This window comes from Poecilia mexicana, unplaced genomic scaffold, assembly GCF_051168715.1.
Source record: "Poecilia mexicana isolate PSO_F unplaced genomic scaffold, ASM5116871v1 scaffold_10, whole genome shotgun sequence".
NCBI classification, from domain to species: Eukaryota; Metazoa; Chordata; class Actinopteri; order Cyprinodontiformes; family Poeciliidae; genus Poecilia; species Poecilia mexicana.
Genome location: NW_028263379.1, coordinates 17,456,657 through 17,474,358, shown reverse-complemented (window position 1 = coordinate 17,474,358; position 17,702 = coordinate 17,456,657). Strand labels below are relative to the sequence as shown.

The window sequence follows — 17,702 nt, the reverse complement described above, 5'->3', positions numbered from 1 at the left end:
TTGTGTTGCTACCCACTGCATGGCATCCATACTTCTCATCACTGTAATTGCGGATCCATCCAAGATGTCAGAAACAATGTTTCCACTGCATAAAATCCTCCTTTACATCATTAGGCCTTTGTTTTACATGAAACATAAAGGTTTCCCAAATAAACAGACATTTTAAAATAGTTCTAACCCAGTCTATGTACTGCACTTTTCACACTTCTACTGAAAATGTGTTTTTAGATTTATTTGGAGACATCTTTAATGTCAAAGTTTGTTTTTAAAAAGTCTCAGGTTAATGTATGTGAACCACGTTTTGAACGGTCAAAGATGCTCAAATGGAGTCCTGAAAGAGATCAACTTATTTTAATGTTGCTGCCTATTATGATGTCTCTTTTTCTGCCTAATTTCAATTATATTTATTTATAATTTTTAAAAAAAACTCAGTTAACATTAACATTTTAATGTGAACCCTTTTTTTCTGAGTGGATAAATAACTTCATAAATAGATAAATACACATTTATGTTTTATTTCATAAATAGCTTTTTAGTTGTTCATATCTAACTTACTTTAAATTGTTAAACCTTTACAATGATGACCTAAAGCTATGACCCAGTGATTTTAATGGACAGACGGCGTCTCCATGACAAACTCATTTCCAGAAAAACTTGTGTGATGTCACGACTGCCCACGCGCGCCCCTCCGCCCCCACGTGCTCTCCCTTCACCGTCTTCTTGACCTTCCTCTTCTCCCTCCTCCCTTAAATATCGGAGCCCAGAGGAGGCGCAGCAGAGCCTGGTTGGTGTTTCACACCGGGACACTGAAGTGGAGCTAACAGGTGCGCACACAGAAGGGATGAGGACACCGCTGCTGCTCCTGCTGCCGCTCCTCCTCTGCTGCTCCGCCAGGGAGGTCCAACAGGGCGCTGTTAGGGAATACTTCATAGCAGTGGTGGAGATCGGATGGGACTACATCCACCTGGACGATGGGGGCCGCGCATCCGAGCAAAGGTAAGCAACTCCGACTGCAGCTCAGACGCTGTTGTTGCTTGATCTAGATGATCAGAGAAAAGTGTAGTGCAGTGCTTTGACCCTAAGTTTGTCTTATGGCTAACTATTCCTTAATTTTCTTCAGAGGAAACCTCAAAACCATTCCTCAAAAATACATCAAGGCCATTTACAGGGAGTACACAGATGCTGCATTCACTGTCCCCAGACCGAGACCAGCCTGGACAGGTGGGTGGTGCACACTTTCATTTACACTTACTTAATGAGGGCAGGAAACTTGTCAGTAACATAATGAATGAATGAATGAATGAATGAATGAATGAATGAATGAATGAATGAATATAGCAAGTGGTGCTTCTTGAAAGCCTTGTGAATGGAAGAACATTACTAATTCTGTGGCGTCACACCAAACCAAAAGCTTACGCAAAATTTCACAGCCAATTTAAATTGGCTGTGAAAATGGAAATGTAGTTTGATTTTTTTTTTTTTTTTTTTTACTTATCTAATTATTTAAAAGAAAAAGTTATATGTAAGAATCTTAATACAAAGCAGTTGATTTCAATATGCTGGTGCACATAAATATATATATATATATATTTATGTGCATTATATATATATACATAATGCCACTCTCCTGACATTATCATGTACGCCTGATATTACTTGAAGGCTTGGAGCCAAAAATGAGGGAGGAAAACTCTTATCAAGAGACAACAGAGCATAGATATGTTATTAATTATAAAGCAATAAATGCTGCAATCCATAAATATTTCTTATTTCTCCTGATACATTCAAACAGTACATGATACTACTATAGTAATATAAGTAATAATAATAATAATATGAAGAAGATCGTCCCTCCTCCTTCATCCGCTGTCGCTGAATCTAGCATAAACATACTTTTTCACATTAACAAACATCATATCATGTACAATTGTAGCATCTGATGTTATGTGATGCCAGGTATTCAGGGCCCAGTGATTGTGGCCCAGGCTGGGGAGAGGGTGGTGGTCCACTTCAAAAACCTGGCGTCTCGGCCCTACAGCATCAGCCCGGTGGGGATCACCTACTGGAAGCAGTCTGAAGGTAAGCATTAATCTTTTTTTTTGCTCCTGGAACACAGCAACATGGGTTGCTCACATTAGTGAGCAGCATGCCCCTCTCCTTGGTCAAATAATGAGCAACAGATTGACTCAGATGCTTGACTCATGGTAAGGCTTAAAGATCTGTTGCAGTGCAGATGAGGAAATGGAAAACACAGACAGAAATAGCTGCAAACTGACCGCTTGCTGTTTCAGTGAGTTGCATTACCATGCGTGATTATTTAACAGTTTGAGTCACTACATAGTTTCCTTTTTAAACTTGACATGTAATGAATGAAGCAGTTTTTATAACATTATTATGAATAAACTGTGAAAAAATGCTTTCAATGAACAGGAACCCCTATAAAAAAAAAAACCCCTCTTGATTCTCAAGAAGTGACCGAGAACAACGGTCACCATTATCTCATGTGTGCAGATCTTTTGCGGGTTGCGGAAGCCAAACTGCTCATCTCTCTGGCTCTTGTGAGAATCTAGTACCCACGTGTGGCGCTTCATAGTTAATCCCGTTCACAGACAGCACCGGATTAGACTCTAATGCTGCTGAACGTCCCAAACCATCACTTCCTGCAAGCAGCTCGGTTCCGATAACTGACTTTATAATCTGAAACGCTGCTTTTGTCACGTTCGGGGTTTAGCCTATTCAGACATATTCTGCCTTTGCTGTTTTCATGTTCTATCACGTCACAACTGGAAAATGTGACACATTTTATTTGGATTTTATCTGAAAGACCAACACTAAAGAGTGGATCATGTTAAAGTTGTTGAATACAAAAAAGAACATTTTCAGCTGTTTTGGTGTCCATTTGTCTGATTAATGTTTTTGCTGTGAGTCACTGCTTCCCAAAGAACTTTAATTACTTTCTGACATTTCTTTCCTCAATTTTTTTTCATATCTTGAGGCTTTAGTGGGAGCAGCTTTTACTCTTTTGATCCACCTTGGTAGCTAAAACAACTCATGGAATATCCTTTCTTTCTAGGAGCTGGATATGATGACTCCACCACTGGTCAGGAGAAGGAGGATGATGCCGTCCAACCCGGCGGATATTATGAGTACGTCTGGGACATCAGCTTCAGCGACGGCCCAACCATCAGTGACCCTGACTGCCTCACGTACTCGTACTCCTCCCAGGTGGACACGGTGCGAGACATGAACTCCGGACTCATCGGCGCCCTGCTCATCTGCAAACCAAGTCAGTGAGCTGCTGGAATGAGTCATAAAAATACATTAATTCACAGGAGCTGGTAGTTCAGGAAGAAGTCAAATGGTTTATTTCAGATTTAAAACCTGGATATTTCACCAAGTAAGTCACCTAACTTTAAAATCCTGCATCAGGTGCTTTCACAGAGGACGGCCAGAGGAGATTCCCAGCATTTGTCCTTCTGTTTGCCGTGTTCGATGAGACTAAAAGCTGGTATGGAGAGATGGGGGAGAGGATGAGCAGGGAGAAGTTCAGGAGAAGCGATGGCAGGAACGAATACCACACCATCAATGGATACATCAACGCCACTTTACCTGGTAAGCCGCCCAACACACCGCAGAAGACGTTGCTGCATACATGCATACTGAAATGTTAAGCATGCATGCATGCTTTGCTCAGTGCTTTGCTCAGTGATTACACTGAATCCGTCTCTGTCTATGTGCAGGTTTGACAATGTGTCAGGGTAATTACCCGGTGTCTTGGCATATGATCGGGTTGGGCACTACTCCAGAAATCCACTCCATTCGCTTCCAGGATCACACACTGCAGGTAAACAAAGACTTCAGATAAGAGGCAGTCACAGCAGACCGGTCAGGGACGTCTGCCAGATAAGATGCTTGCAGGGCGCTCAGGAAATGCCTCAGGTCTGCAGTGTTGGAGGTCTAGCAGATCTCCTTCTGGCATTTCTGTCGAGAACTGCGTGGTATTGCCAAAGTCAGTAGACAAGGCTGACCTTTATCTGTGAGATTGTGTTTCTTCATCCAAGAGCATAACAGCATCTTTGTTGGCTGCACATATAAACGGGAGAACTCTGAAAACAACTCCCTAGTGGAGCTCTTCTTTTTACAGGCAGCTTTTAAATGTAAAAGAAAATGTATAATAATTAAAGCAAGGTGTTTCCCATAAAGGATGAATCCTTAAATTATTTTTATTGTCTAATCAGTTCATTATTATCGCTCTTGTCTGTAACAGATGTTAAAATGGGCTTTGATGGTGGAACCATTTAAAATAGGAGGTACAATTTTATTACCCTTATGGATCCGATCAAATTTTTCATGAGAATTAGATATTCATTTGTTCTCGTTCTTAAATCTTAAAGATGTTTGAAACTCGAGTCTCTATGCTCGCTTATTGATGTTGTGTGCCCTTTTTTTCACATATCTGTAGAGATTTTGCAAGTTTAAACATGATGTACGGATTTCCAAACAGATATTGATTAATTGCATCTATAAACAGAAGTTATGCTGCATGATAAACTCCTCCTTAGCTTTCGTTCAAAAGAAGTCAGCCTGCTGGGGCAACTTAATGTCATCCCAGGTCATGTTTGAACTACTGACCTGGAATTGGCTGGTGAAGTCCTGGAACAGCCTGGACCTGCTATGGACAGCTCCCTGAGGGACAATATACAATTACATTTATAGTTCCTTGGAAAAACCTAAGCTTTTTCACATATTATGAAAACTTAATGTGAAATGGAAGGAAAAAATGTAACTTTTAAATTTGTAGAAATCAAAACTACAAACATCCGGCAATTTTTACATAAATCCGGCTTGGGCTCCAGAACTTTTGAGGTTCACAGGTGATTTCAAGCTTAAACACATTTGGCTAAAAGGTTGTCTAGAAAGTAGTTTTGTATCCTTTTGTCTAAAGTTTTTATCCAAACAGTTAGTTGAGTCTAATATCTAAATGAAATCTATGTACTATAAATTGTTTATTTCCAGGTACTGACCCATCGTAAAGTCACAGTGGAAGTGACTCCAATGACATTCATCACTGCAGAAATGAGACCGGCAACCATGGGCCAGTTCCTCATCAGCTGTCAGATCCACGCTCATCGATATGGTAAAAAAAATAAAATAAAAAATCAGTTTACCTTATTAGAATATAACAACAACTCCTTAAGTTTGGAATAACCAACATTAACTGTTTCACAGATGGCATGAATGCATTGTTTACGGTGGAGAAATGCCTGGAACCCGTCACCAAGGAAGTGCGCAAAGTTAAGGAACATGATATCATCTATGACGAAAGCTCAGAATATGTGTTCAACATAGAAGAAATACCAAAGCCACAAGTCCAACCCAGATCCGGCGGAGGACCGAGTCGCCCGTTCATCTACTATATTGCTGCTGAGGAAGTCACCTGGAACTACGCTCCTCATCTGAAACCCACAGACAGGTGAGGAAATGTGGAAGGAAAAAGGGAAAAGCATAAGTATTTTGTTGCTAAGCAAATTGTTTCCCTTCTTTTTCTTCTTACCAGTGAATTACAGTCCAGATATTTGCCTGCTTCTCCCCATCACCTTGGCTACACATATAAGAAGGTTGTGTATGTTGAGTACGCAGATCCATCCTTCACTGTGAGGAAGAATCCCTCTCGGACCCTGCTGGGTCCCCTACTGAAAGGAAGAGTCAATGATGAAATCCATGTGAGTTGTTTGAAAGTCTGATAAGTGCATGGTAACAATCTGCTCTGTTTGGGATTTTTCTTTTTTTTTTTTTATTTATCCACCTTTTGTTTATTTTTTCCAGATTTATTTTAGAAACTTAGCCAGTCGCCCTTTCAATATTTACACTAATGGCCTTACCAAGATCGTTCCAGGACCGGGATACGCTGATGGTAAGCCTACGCCCTGAATAAATCTGCATTCACTGTGTTTGTGGAGAATAAAAGAGATGTCCTCAGGCTCTGGATGCCCGCATGGTGCTGATGCAAGTTTGTGTTAGCAGCAACGCAACAGGGAAAAGGAGGAAGTGTGATTTTGCTGCAAGCACAGAAACCACCAGAGTGGCACTTTCCCACAGGGGTACATCGAGGGTGAAATTAGAAAAGAACAGAATAGAATAGAATAGAATAGAATAGAATAGAATAGAATAGAATAGAATAGAATTGAATAGAATAGAATAGAAAAGAATAGAATAGAATAGAATAGAATAGAATAGAATAGAATAGAATAGAATAGAATAGAATAGAATAGAATTGAAGCACCCTTTATTGTGCACAATTCAGGTGCAACAGAAGCAAGATATATAAATGTTTGCACCAAAAGTTAAAGTGTTAAAGCAAACAATACCTAAAAAACAATATTAACAACAACAATAACAATAATATGCATTGCATGTACATTGAACATTAAAAAAGATAGACTAGTTACAACACAGTACTTCAATGGAGACAATCAGATGTGCAATAAGAGCGGAAATATAATTTTAAAAATGTTATTTATCTGTGTTTGCTAAAAGATTCATGTTCTCTGAACTTTATCAATGTTGTCATGTTGCGCTCACGCACTGGATGGGATTTATTTTGATTTTATACCATAAACCAGTGAGCTCTAAATTAAATCTGTCCCCAAATTTCAGTAAAATAATTTTAACTGCTAATTCCTGTTAAAATAATATCTCTTTGAGCTCCCTGTCTTTTCATTTGTAACTTGTTTTTGCTTTCATGATATTGCATTTAACAAATCATATAACCATGTCCATATTCATCAATGGTAAGCAGATATCTGTTTATTTTAGTAGTCAATCGTAGTTACTGGCAGATGATTCTATTCTGTAAATTTGTATAGTATTCAGCTGTTTCTGCTAATCCATGACTGTCTGGTTTATACATGCATAAATATTTACTCATAAAATAAACAGGTGAACGCCAATCAAAAAGCTTAACTTTGAATAAAGTTTTGATCATTTAAAATATCTAAGAAAGGATATCACTACATATTACTTACTTCCAAAGGCAGTTTTTTATGACAAAATTTATATTAAAATAAAGGGCTCTTGAATTCAAAAGCAAAAAAAAAAAAAATTCTTTCAAATTTTTATTTAAAATATATTTTTTCAGTAACTACATATTATTCTCCTTCCGCTTCACCTATGCATTCGTCTTTCATGTAAAATCCTGAACAGCTCAGTAAAATTAGCAGAACCTCACAAATCTCTGAAGATCTTCTCATTAGCATCAGCTTTTCTTCAGCCTGCTCAAATCTCTCTAAACAGCTGCCGGGTATGACCTGCGTACATTGGGAGTTCCGCCCAACGGGACGTTGGGCTACACTTGGAAGCTAACTTCAGATGATGGACCCCTGGATGGAGACCCCCAGTGCCTGACTCAGCTGTATCAAAGCACCATCTCCCCAGAGCAGGACCTGGCCTCTGGGTTGGTCGGGACCCTACTCATCTGCAAGCACGACACTAATCACAACAGTGGAAGTCTGGTGAGATGAAAAATGCATCAGACACATACTGTCCTTACTGTCTACTATTGGCTGTAACGCTTTTTTTGTTTCTTCATTCCTTGCAGATGGACCCCGACCAGGAACTAAGTCTCATATTTGCTGTGTTTGACGAGAACAGAAGTTGGTACTTTAAGGAAAACATGAAGAGGTCAACTCAAAGCTCCTACAACACCACAGACCCTGACTTCTATGACTCCAATGTCATCTACAGTGAGTTCCACATGTTTGCATTTGTTTTTTATTTGATCTGTTTCCACCATTGTTAGTGAAAACAAAGTCGTGTACTTTGAATGTGCCTCCCCCTCCAGGTGTAAACGGCACCATGTTTAGCGGGCGTCAGTTTGTCATGTGTCAGAGGGACGTCCCCTTCTGGCACGTGGCCAACGTGGGAACCCAGAGCGAATTCCTCTCCGTCTATTTCACCGGAAACCTGTTTCAGTACCAAGGCCTCTACCAGTCTGTTCTCACCCTCTTCCCCATGACGGCTGTAACTGTTCCCATGGTGACAGAAGTGATCGGTGAGGGAAAAGCTCACGTTTACACCCAGTTCCTAACATGAACATGTTCGCTCATTGGTTTACGGTTCAAAGCTGAATGTCTGGATTGATTTTATCATCTTAATAAGTGGGTGGACAGAGATTCTAGTTTAATTGGTGATAATTGGTGATCTGAAGTGCTGGGAGTTGCCGTTCGGTGATTCCGGATGCATTTCTTACTGAAAATAGCTTGGACCTATGATTTCACAAAGAGTGGCCTGCGTCCTGCTTCAATTTTCACTTTCATTCTTTAAACAGAAAGCTTCATCTCCATAAAGTCCAGATTTGTGAGGTGCACAAATAATTTCTGTCCAATTGACAGATCCTCACACCTGAGCTGTGGATCTCTGCAGCTCCTCCAGAGTCCTTAATAAACCTCTTCATTTTGCTATCAATGAAAACCATCTATTCTTTCCTTTCACTTCACAGTCATGAGCTCATGGTTGTTTTACGTAAAATCCTAGTAAAGTACATCAAATTATTGGTTGGAATGTGAAAAAATGTAAAAAATGTAAAAAGAAAGTTTAAGGTCTGAACACTGCTGCATAGCACTACATCCTAACTTTGTCTTCCAGGTGAGTGGGAGATAAGTGCCTTTGACAGCAAGCTTAGAAGTCGGGGAATGACCATCCGCTACACTGTCCGCGTCTGCAAAGACTTTTCTCTGGTCGACCGCAATGACTATGAAGATATCTCTGAATTTATTGACAACGCATTTTTGCAACCGAGGGGCATGAGACCTCAGAATGGCACAATGTTGGTTCGGGTGTGCAAAAAACCTGTCGCCAACAACACTACTGGTCAAAATGCAACTTTGGGCGAAGATGAACATGGCCTGTGTCAGCTGAAGAGAGTGCATGTGGCGTCAGTGAAAAGGGAACAAGTTCCCTCAGATGCGAGGATCCCAGAAGATGTCCTGGAAGAATTAGAGAGAGATGGTGGCTGGACAACTCCTGAAAATCTGACTAATGCAGAAGAAAACAGAGGTGGGAGACAGAAACGAGAGGCAGGCGGGAACTGGACAGAGAACAATGACATCACACCAAATGGTGACGCATCAGAAAGTCAAGAGGTCCGCTCTGAAAACTTAATTTCTCCAGTGGAGGAGATGGGTGAAAACTACATCTATTCTGAATCTGAGGGTCTTTTAGACGATCTATTGGATCTTGAATACAACTTCACTGATGGCAACACAACAGAGGTCAATCTGTCCTTTGAGTATGATGACTACAACAATGAGGTACACGTTTAGTTTTTGTCTTATTCAGGACAATCCAAACTTTCTGCTTAACTGCTATAAATAAATGTTTAACTGTTTCAACAGGTGAACAGTTCATCAGAAGTATTTGGCACGGGTTTAATTGGTCCGCGCTCTGGAGAAACCAAACCCCGTAATTACTACATCGCCGCAGATGAAATCACATGGGATTATGGCATCAAAACACCACATCAAGTCATTAAACCCAGGTGGGAATAAAAATCTGACCAAACTTGGGCTATTTTTGGAAAGTAGTGTATGAGTGTCTGGAATTGTTAATCTAGTAGAGACATAACTTTGCGGACTTGTAAATGAAGTTTCTGTGAAAGGTGGTTCTACAAGAGAGGAGACACAGTGATTCTTCTAACTCGCTGAAACATCAGCTCTTAATAATTGATTTTCCTCAAATCAGAGAGATGCGTCGGGGGATGAGGAAGTTCCTTCCTAGTTATACGAAGGTGGTGTATCGCGCTTATGTGAATAAAGACTTCAAGCAGCTCATCAACAGAACAGAGCTTGAGGAACACTTGGGAATCCTGGGACCTGTCATCAGAACTGAAGTTAACGATCTCCTCACAGTGAGTTTCTTCCTCTGTAAGGAAAGAAGCACAAGAAAAGTTTTTCCTCTTCCTTCCTGCTTTCTTCTGATCTGTCATAGAAAATAGATAAACTTTGTTAATGACCGGAATATAAATACATCTGATTATGAAGTCAAATCTAATGTTTCTCATCTATGCCGTGTCCTAACTCAGGTGACCTTTAAGAACAACGCCAAGAGACCCTACTCCCTTCATCTCCATGGAGTGTATGACCGCAGCCAGCATCTTAGCCCTGCAGAGAGCAGTGCATCCTCTGATATTCCTGGGGAACCTGTTCCTCCAGGACAGACCCGGACGTACAACTGGAAAATTAGCAAGTATCAAGGTCCCTCTGATCCTGAGTTTAACTGCAAGACTGGAGCTTACTACTCCACTGTGGACAAGGTCTGCTGCTCTGTTACTTACACATTCAAAATCTGATTCATGTAGCAAACATCCTCGCTCAATTTCTTTGTCTCATACAGGAGAGGGACCTTCACTCTGGTCTGGTTGGTCCACTTGTGATCTGCAAGTCTGGAACGTTGCAGACTAACAGATGGCAGAATAACCTCAAAATGCATCCAGACATCCAGGATTTCTCCCTGCTCTTCCATACCTTTGATGAAACTAAAAGCTGGTACCACGAGGAGAACCTGCTGAAGCACTGCTCTCCCCCCTGTCAGGCCAACACACAGGATCCATGGTACCACACCAGCAATAAGTTTGCAGGTGACTCATTGTGTTTCTTGTAAAGCTTGCTTTTTCTGCTCTGCAATGCGTCCACTAACGAAGGCAATGAATATTTTTCCTTAGCCATAAATGGCTATGTGGCCGAGACTCTTCCTGGTTTGGTTGTGGCCCAGCATCAGCTGGTGAGGTGGCACCTTCTTAATGTTGGAGGCGACAAAGAGTACCATGCAGTTCACTTCCATGGTTTGCCTTTTACTGTCCATGGTAAACAAGAACATCGTATGGGTGTCTTCAACCTGTTTCCAGGTAAAAACACACACTCAAACACACATTTGTATCCATACTTTCCCTAGAAGGGGGCCAAACTTTATTGATGTCTTTTTATGATCAGTAGTGATAGTCTGGAGTTCTGTTGCATGTGTGGGTTCTCTCTAGGGACTCCAACATCCTCCCATCCTGACAGTAAGATTAACTGGTCTCTCTAAATTGTCCTTTGGTTATTTGGACTTTTTGCCTCTGATGGACAGGCGTCCTGTCCAGACTGTACCCAACCACATGCCCAATGACTTCTGGATATAGGCACCAACCAACCTTGTGGTGCACCTGTACTGCACTTACTGCGGTTGTCTTGATGTTGCAGACTCTTGCTGCTGTCCAAACCATCCAAACTGTTGTAAACAATTTTGGCAAGCACTGAATGCCAACTTATGGATAAACAGTGGCATAAAATCAACCAAAGTCTAAAGAAAAAAAAACATTAAAACATCTGATCTGTAAAAACTAATAATCAAGATTAATTAATTATTTAGAAATAAATACATTTCTATGTAACATGAACTTTTCATAACTTTCTCTATCTCACTCATTGCTCTGTTCTCATTCCTGAAGGTGTTTTTGGGACGGTGGAGATGAAACCCCCGATGGTTGGGACATGGTTAGTGGAGTGCACCATCGGCGAATACCAGCTGGCTGGGATGAGAGCCAAACTCTTGGTCTATGATCCAAGTAGGTGCACACGTGTCCTACTGACAGAAGTACTAATTGAATTGGACGTTTTTGAATCAAACTGTGTTACTGGGTCTAGACTCAGATGGGCATTAAGATTTCTGGGATGTGCGTATCTATAAGAAAAACTCCCCAAACTCAATGAGACACAAACTTCAGCATTTTTTGATTGTTCTGGTGATTTGTCATCAGTTTTTTTGAATCCTTGATATTTTTATGTTGACATCTATTGTTCTGTTTGTACCATAGTTGCCAGAATTGCTCGAACTAGAATAAAGAAATACCTGTTGCTTGAGGTCCTGTCTTTTTCATTAGGTGTAGATAAAATAAAAATGTTCTGGGAAACTTCTATCAGTTGTAAACCATTCCTGATAAATGCCTGATAAGTGAGGCATTTATCAGGAATAAATGCCTGATTTCCTATTTATCACAGTGTGTAATATTTTAATTGATAAGCCATATGTTCCGGACAGTTAGTTCAGGAAATGGTAATCAAAGTTTTACGCTTATTACTAATTTAAAAAATCATTTTTATTTATTAGAAATAAAAAGAATGGAACAATAAGCTAAATACATGAATCAGAGTGTTTCAGTACAATGTTTGAATCATGGCCTTCATCAATGCCCACTCTAATTTCAGAGCTGGGTTATCCCAGAATCCCCTCATTGCTCAGGGTAATATCAGAAGTTTCATCAGTTATAGAAAAGGTCAAAACGCTGAAACGCATTTCACAACTGAAATTTAAATACTGCATGCTGTTGTTTGCTTTAAACGTGTTTACTGCATATTTTAGGAACACATTATACTGAACTTTTCTTTCGATGTTGTGACATGCAGGATGTGTTTTACCTCTGGGAATGAAATCAGGGCGGATCGAAGACTCCCAGATTACAGCATCAGATCACAGCGGTAAGGCCAGCTAGGTTTTTCTTTTATTTGCAACAGGCTTTCTAATGTGGAAGTACCAAAAGAATTAGCACAATATTCAGTCAATTTAAAGAAAATACCTCAACGTTATGAAATACAAACGTCAGGAAGTAAGATGGGGTTATGGTCTTTATGTTGGTTTATGTTTCTGTTTCCAGGTAACTGGGAGCCAAGGCTGGCAAGACTCGATATGACTGGTTTTTACAACGCCTGGATGGGAAAGGGCAACAAGTCATGGTTACAGGTAAGACGTTCTGAGCATTTACACCTGACACACGAAGCTAAAGTTTAGGTATTGTTGTGAAACATTCAGTGTAAAATCATTTGTGGTTTCAGGTTGATCTTCTGAGGCCCACCCTACTGCATGGCATCCAGACACAAGGGGTGAGCTCGAAGCTGAGGGACCACTACACCGCCACCTTCACAGTGTCCTACAGCCTCGACCAAGAGACTTGGACCACTTACAGGGGAAACAGCTCCATTAACACCAGGGTACGTCTACAGTTCCTTAGACATCAGAGCAAAGGCTAAACAGCTATGTAATAATCTTCATAGTCCCTTTAGTCTGAACTGTTCTCTGTCTGACTGTGCTGCAGTTCAAGGTTGTTATAGTAAACTAAAACGAACAAAATAACAAAAGCTGAAACTAGAAAATTCCTGAAGAAATTTAACCGGGGCATGCCAAAGTGTGCCTGTCGGTTGGAACCCAGCGTTTTGATGCTAAAAATTAGCATTAATTAATTCTCCACCTAAAAATTAACCAAAGTGTGAAAAAACTAAAACTACTAACATAACTAATAGAAACTAAACTGAAACTAATATTTACACTACTTATTATTAATAAAAAACTAACAAACCCACCGTAAAAACTAATGAAAGCTAACTGAATTAGACAATCAGAACGTCACAACGAAATAAAATTAGACTACAATGAAAAATCCCAAACTACTCTGACTGTGCTGCAGAAGTTTCGTGGCAACCTGGACAGCTCCAAGACAAAGGAAAACAGATTCTCTCCACCATTAGTGGCTCGCTACATCAGGATTCATCCACACGACTTCAAGCAGAAACCCGCTCTCCGAATGGAGCTGCTGGGATGCGATCTGAACAGTGAGTTGATTCAACTTTTTTTTAGCACTTGCAGAAAGTGAGAAATGACTCAGACTGTATGTTTTATGTGTGTGTGTGTGTGTGTGTGTGTGTGTGCGTGAGCAGGCTGCTCTCTGCCTTTGGGACTTGAAAAGGGGAGCATTAATGACAGCAGCTTTAGCGCCTCATCGTTTCAGTCGTCTTTCCTGCGAAGCTGGTACCCCTTCCTCGCACGCCTGCACCAGAGCGGTGGAGCCAACGCCTGGAGGCCAAAGGTGTGTTCACCTTTTTGCGAGTATAAGTATATATACTGATTAGCATGCCGACTGCACACTGCATAAAGAAATTAATTAATGAAAACACTCAATAACCTTTCGTCTGCATTATCAGTGATATTTGGTCTCCATCAGGTGGCAAAGAAGCAGTGAAGCTCGCAAAGCTTCACTGATTCTCTCTTCACACTCCGTTATCATGTTTGGCTTCAGCTTCTCTTTCCTTTCCTCTTCAGCTTATCGTTTTAACACTTTCCAAAAGTGAACTGCAGGCGCGTGACTTGTCCTCGTGGCAGGTCGTTGAGCTGCTGTAGCACCAGAGAACAACAGAGGTCAATCTCTGGGTGCCGACCTTTGGTTATAAGATAATTCTAGGATAAGATGAACAAACAGCAAAATGTTGCATAAAACCAAAAGAATTTCAACAATGACGGAACTGAAGTTGAAACTTTTGCCCACAACCGGTTTCCACATCGTGCCAGTAAAGAGTAGCAGAATAAATGATGCATGGGTGAAACATTGTTTTTCTATGTTTCGGTTTCTCAACAACCATGTTCTAAAGTTAAGAAGACATTAGTTTGTTGATGTTTTTTTTTTAAGATATATAAGTGAGCAAAATCTTTTACATATTTCAAGACAAACAATTATACAATACTAGTTAAGTGAAGATATGTATATTAATCTTTCTGAAGTTTGTGCAGGAATATGGAGAAGTGTTTCTTCTTTTTTTGCCTTTTTTGTCAACATGTTTCCAACAATCAAAACAAATTTTATATCAAGCCAAGACAACCCGAGTAAATACAAAATTCATTTTATCATATCTTAACCAATCAGGACCTATATGAAAAAGTAGTCACCCCAATAATTGTGTGTGCCATCTGGGACACCAGCTGCCATAAAGTGGGTTTCGTCCCACTCTTCTGGGACAATCATTTTAATTTAGCCACATTGGAGTGTTTTCCAGATTAAACAACTTGTTTTTTTAAGTTCATACCACTGCTTCTTAATAAAATGTATCTCCAGACTTGGATTAGGCCATCTTAAAACCTTCCTTTTGTTTTGTTGACCCATTAGTCACTGGACTTTTTATTATGATTTGGATCATTATCCCACTACATAAATCAGGAGAACTTAAATTAAAACCACAAACCAATGTCAGGAAAGTATGTTACCAAGAATGCTCAGGAACAAAACTTATGGTTTCATTGATTGTGGAAAGTCATTGCATTTTTTTTTATAATTTCTTGTGAAAAAGCCAACTTTTGTTGATCATATACTGAGCTACACAGTGAATATCCTCTTGAAATCTGAAGATGCTTCAAAATCTTGTTTGCCTCAGAACAACAACCCCCACGAGTGGCTGCAGGTGGATTTGGGGAAGGTCAAACGGATCACAGGCATCATCACGCAAGGCGCACGGTCGTTGCTGACCCAGATGATGGTAACAGAGTTTTCGGTCACATTCAGTCAGGACCGACATTCCTGGAGCAGCGTTTCGGAGGAGAGCTCCCAGAGAGAAAAGGTATGCAAAAAAAATCACAAAGGGTTTCCATTTAGACTCAGGTCTGCGTCACAGCTGCCAGGCAGACTCTGCAGGTTTCTAATATTTATTCAGTTATTCAGTGAATCAGAGCTGAGACTGCCAGGTAGATGAGTCAACCGAGTTTTTTTGGCAGCGCTAGTCTGGGTCTTGGAAAACATTTGAACTACATCTATGGATGGCTGGCAAAAGTAAAAATACAGACTGTTTCCACATGTTTTGGTCTTTGGGATTAAATTTACTTTTACAGTGTCATGTAAAAGTATTAATACCACAGCAACTTTTACAGCTTTACAAGCAGAAACATTTTGCATTTCATTGGGATTTTAGACAAACACAAAGTAGTGGAGTGGAAGGAAAATTATACATGGATTTAAATTTGAAACGTGTGAAGAGAGGTCATGCAGGGCAAACAGCCAGCATGTGAAAGAAGATGCTAAAATTGAATACTTTGCTCTGCGTGCAAATTACTATTTGTGGTGGAAAACTAAAATGTCACATCTCATCTTCCACCTGGACAACAAGCCTAAGAAATACAATGTTTTTTTTTTTTGTTGTTTTTTTTTTTGCATCAATCCATCTTCATGTGTTAGAGTCCAGACCCAGATCAAATAGAAAATATGTGCTGGGACTTGAAAATTGTGTGTTCAAATACAATTTCCATACAATCTGTTTAAGTTTGAGCTATTTCCCAGAGAAGAACAGAAAGAAAGAAGACAAAAGTGTTACAAACATTGTTACAAACAATGTGCAGCTTCATCATTTTCCTTCAGTTTCACAATGTTGCTCTGCTTTATGCTTTTCTGTTCTGTTTGTAATGAGACAAAATGTGAGAAACTTCAAGAGCTGAGAGTATTTTTCTGAGGAACTGCATGCACTGACATGATAAATGCCATCTTTCTGTGCTGTTTCCTGACTTCTTGCTCTTCCTTTTCCTCATCAGATCTTCACAGGCAACAACGATCCGGACGAGGAAGTTTTCACAGTTTTCGAGCCTCCTTTGTTCGCCCGCTACCTCCGTATCCACCCACGGGGCTGGGTCAACGACATCGCCCTCCGCCTGGAGGTGTTGGGCTGTGACACCCAGCGGGAGGTCGGACTGCCCCGGCAGTAAACACTGGCGCCAGCAACAGCAGCTTTTCGGATTTAACTGGACCTTTTTTTTTTTCTGTGAATTTTGCTGGATAATGAGATGATGTAGCGCACTTAAGTTACAATTTGAAGCTGTTCCCTCTGTAGGCAGAACATTGTTTACATTTTCACTTGTTTTCTTTCTGACACTGTGATATTTGATGAAGGGCACACTTATGCTAAGCTCATAGGGAAGTAGGTGTTTTTGGAAAGCTTGATTTTGATTATGCTAAAAAAAAATGAAACATTTTGAATGTAAGCAGGTGTAAATATTTCAGACTTGGGTTGCTTTTTACTGTTTGACTATTTTTATATCATTGGAAAAGTTGTATTTTCTCTGCTTTATTTGAGATATTAAACTGAGTTTCATGACACCTTCAACATGTGTCAAGCGTTTATTGCCAGAAACGTACGCAGATAGGCACTAGGAGGTGCTAGAGTACATGCTATGTTTCTTCTGTACAAAAAAGAATCCTTCTGAAATCTTTTTTGTTTTTTAATAGTGCACCATCTGACGCCAAACAATAACATATGGCTATTGATTTTAAATAGATTTATAGATATTACATTATAACTGTTCCTGTAAAAGAACAAAATCACACTTGTGGCACAAGTTGCCTTATTTCCCACTTAATCACCTGCACCCTAGAATATCTGTGCACACCACTGCTTGTTTTTGTTTTTCTTTTCTTCTTACCAGAAGCCTTCTCATGTTTTTCCCCCTTTTTTTCCCAAGCCCCTTCATTCTTCATTCAGTCCTGATATGTTGTTTTTTCTTATCCACCTCCAAGAGGCCCTCCTGGCAGAAACAATGGGACGGTGGAGCTCCAACATTGTTCTGTCATAAGTTAAACTATGCAGCTCTGTTGCCCAGAGGAAGTACGAGTTTGTTCACAGACAAAATAATTGGGCTGTGGGACTGGAAGGCAACTGGTCGGATCGACACGGTGTTTGTACCATAAGACCTGACCAAAATGTGTCACCTCATTATCGGTCAGGAAGTTTCCAGGCAGGCGGGAGGTGTTGTGTTTAGTTTGGAGGTTAAGAGCAGACAGGCATGTGGCAGGAGCACATTGTACCTGGTTGTCACGCTTTATCTCTCTGAAAACACCGACTGCTCTCAAAAACACGAACAGCATCTGT

At 40.3% G+C, this 17,702-nt stretch overlaps 1 protein-coding gene across 1 annotated transcript; it reads left to right on the top strand.

The window, feature by feature from the left end:
- The first annotated feature begins 776 nt into the window (after positions 1-776).
- On the top strand, positions 777-16,940 carry f8 (coagulation factor VIII, procoagulant component). Its single transcript, XM_015008077.2, has 27 exons — positions 777-996; positions 1,121-1,221; positions 1,957-2,079; positions 3,074-3,286; positions 3,430-3,612; positions 3,741-3,844; positions 5,017-5,137; positions 5,230-5,473; positions 5,558-5,723; positions 5,827-5,914; positions 7,294-7,511; positions 7,598-7,742; positions 7,841-8,050; positions 8,644-9,308; positions 9,393-9,535; positions 9,739-9,904; positions 10,079-10,309; positions 10,390-10,633; positions 10,718-10,900; positions 11,483-11,599; positions 12,438-12,509; positions 12,686-12,771; positions 12,864-13,019; positions 13,493-13,637; positions 13,743-13,891; positions 15,228-15,410; positions 16,372-16,940. The coding sequence occupies exons 1-27, from the start codon at positions 842-844 to the stop codon at positions 16,540-16,542; spliced, it is 4,782 nt and encodes a 1,593-aa protein (XP_014863563.2). The 5' UTR covers positions 777-841; the 3' UTR covers positions 16,543-16,940.
- The last annotated feature ends 762 nt before the right edge of the window (positions 16,941-17,702 follow it).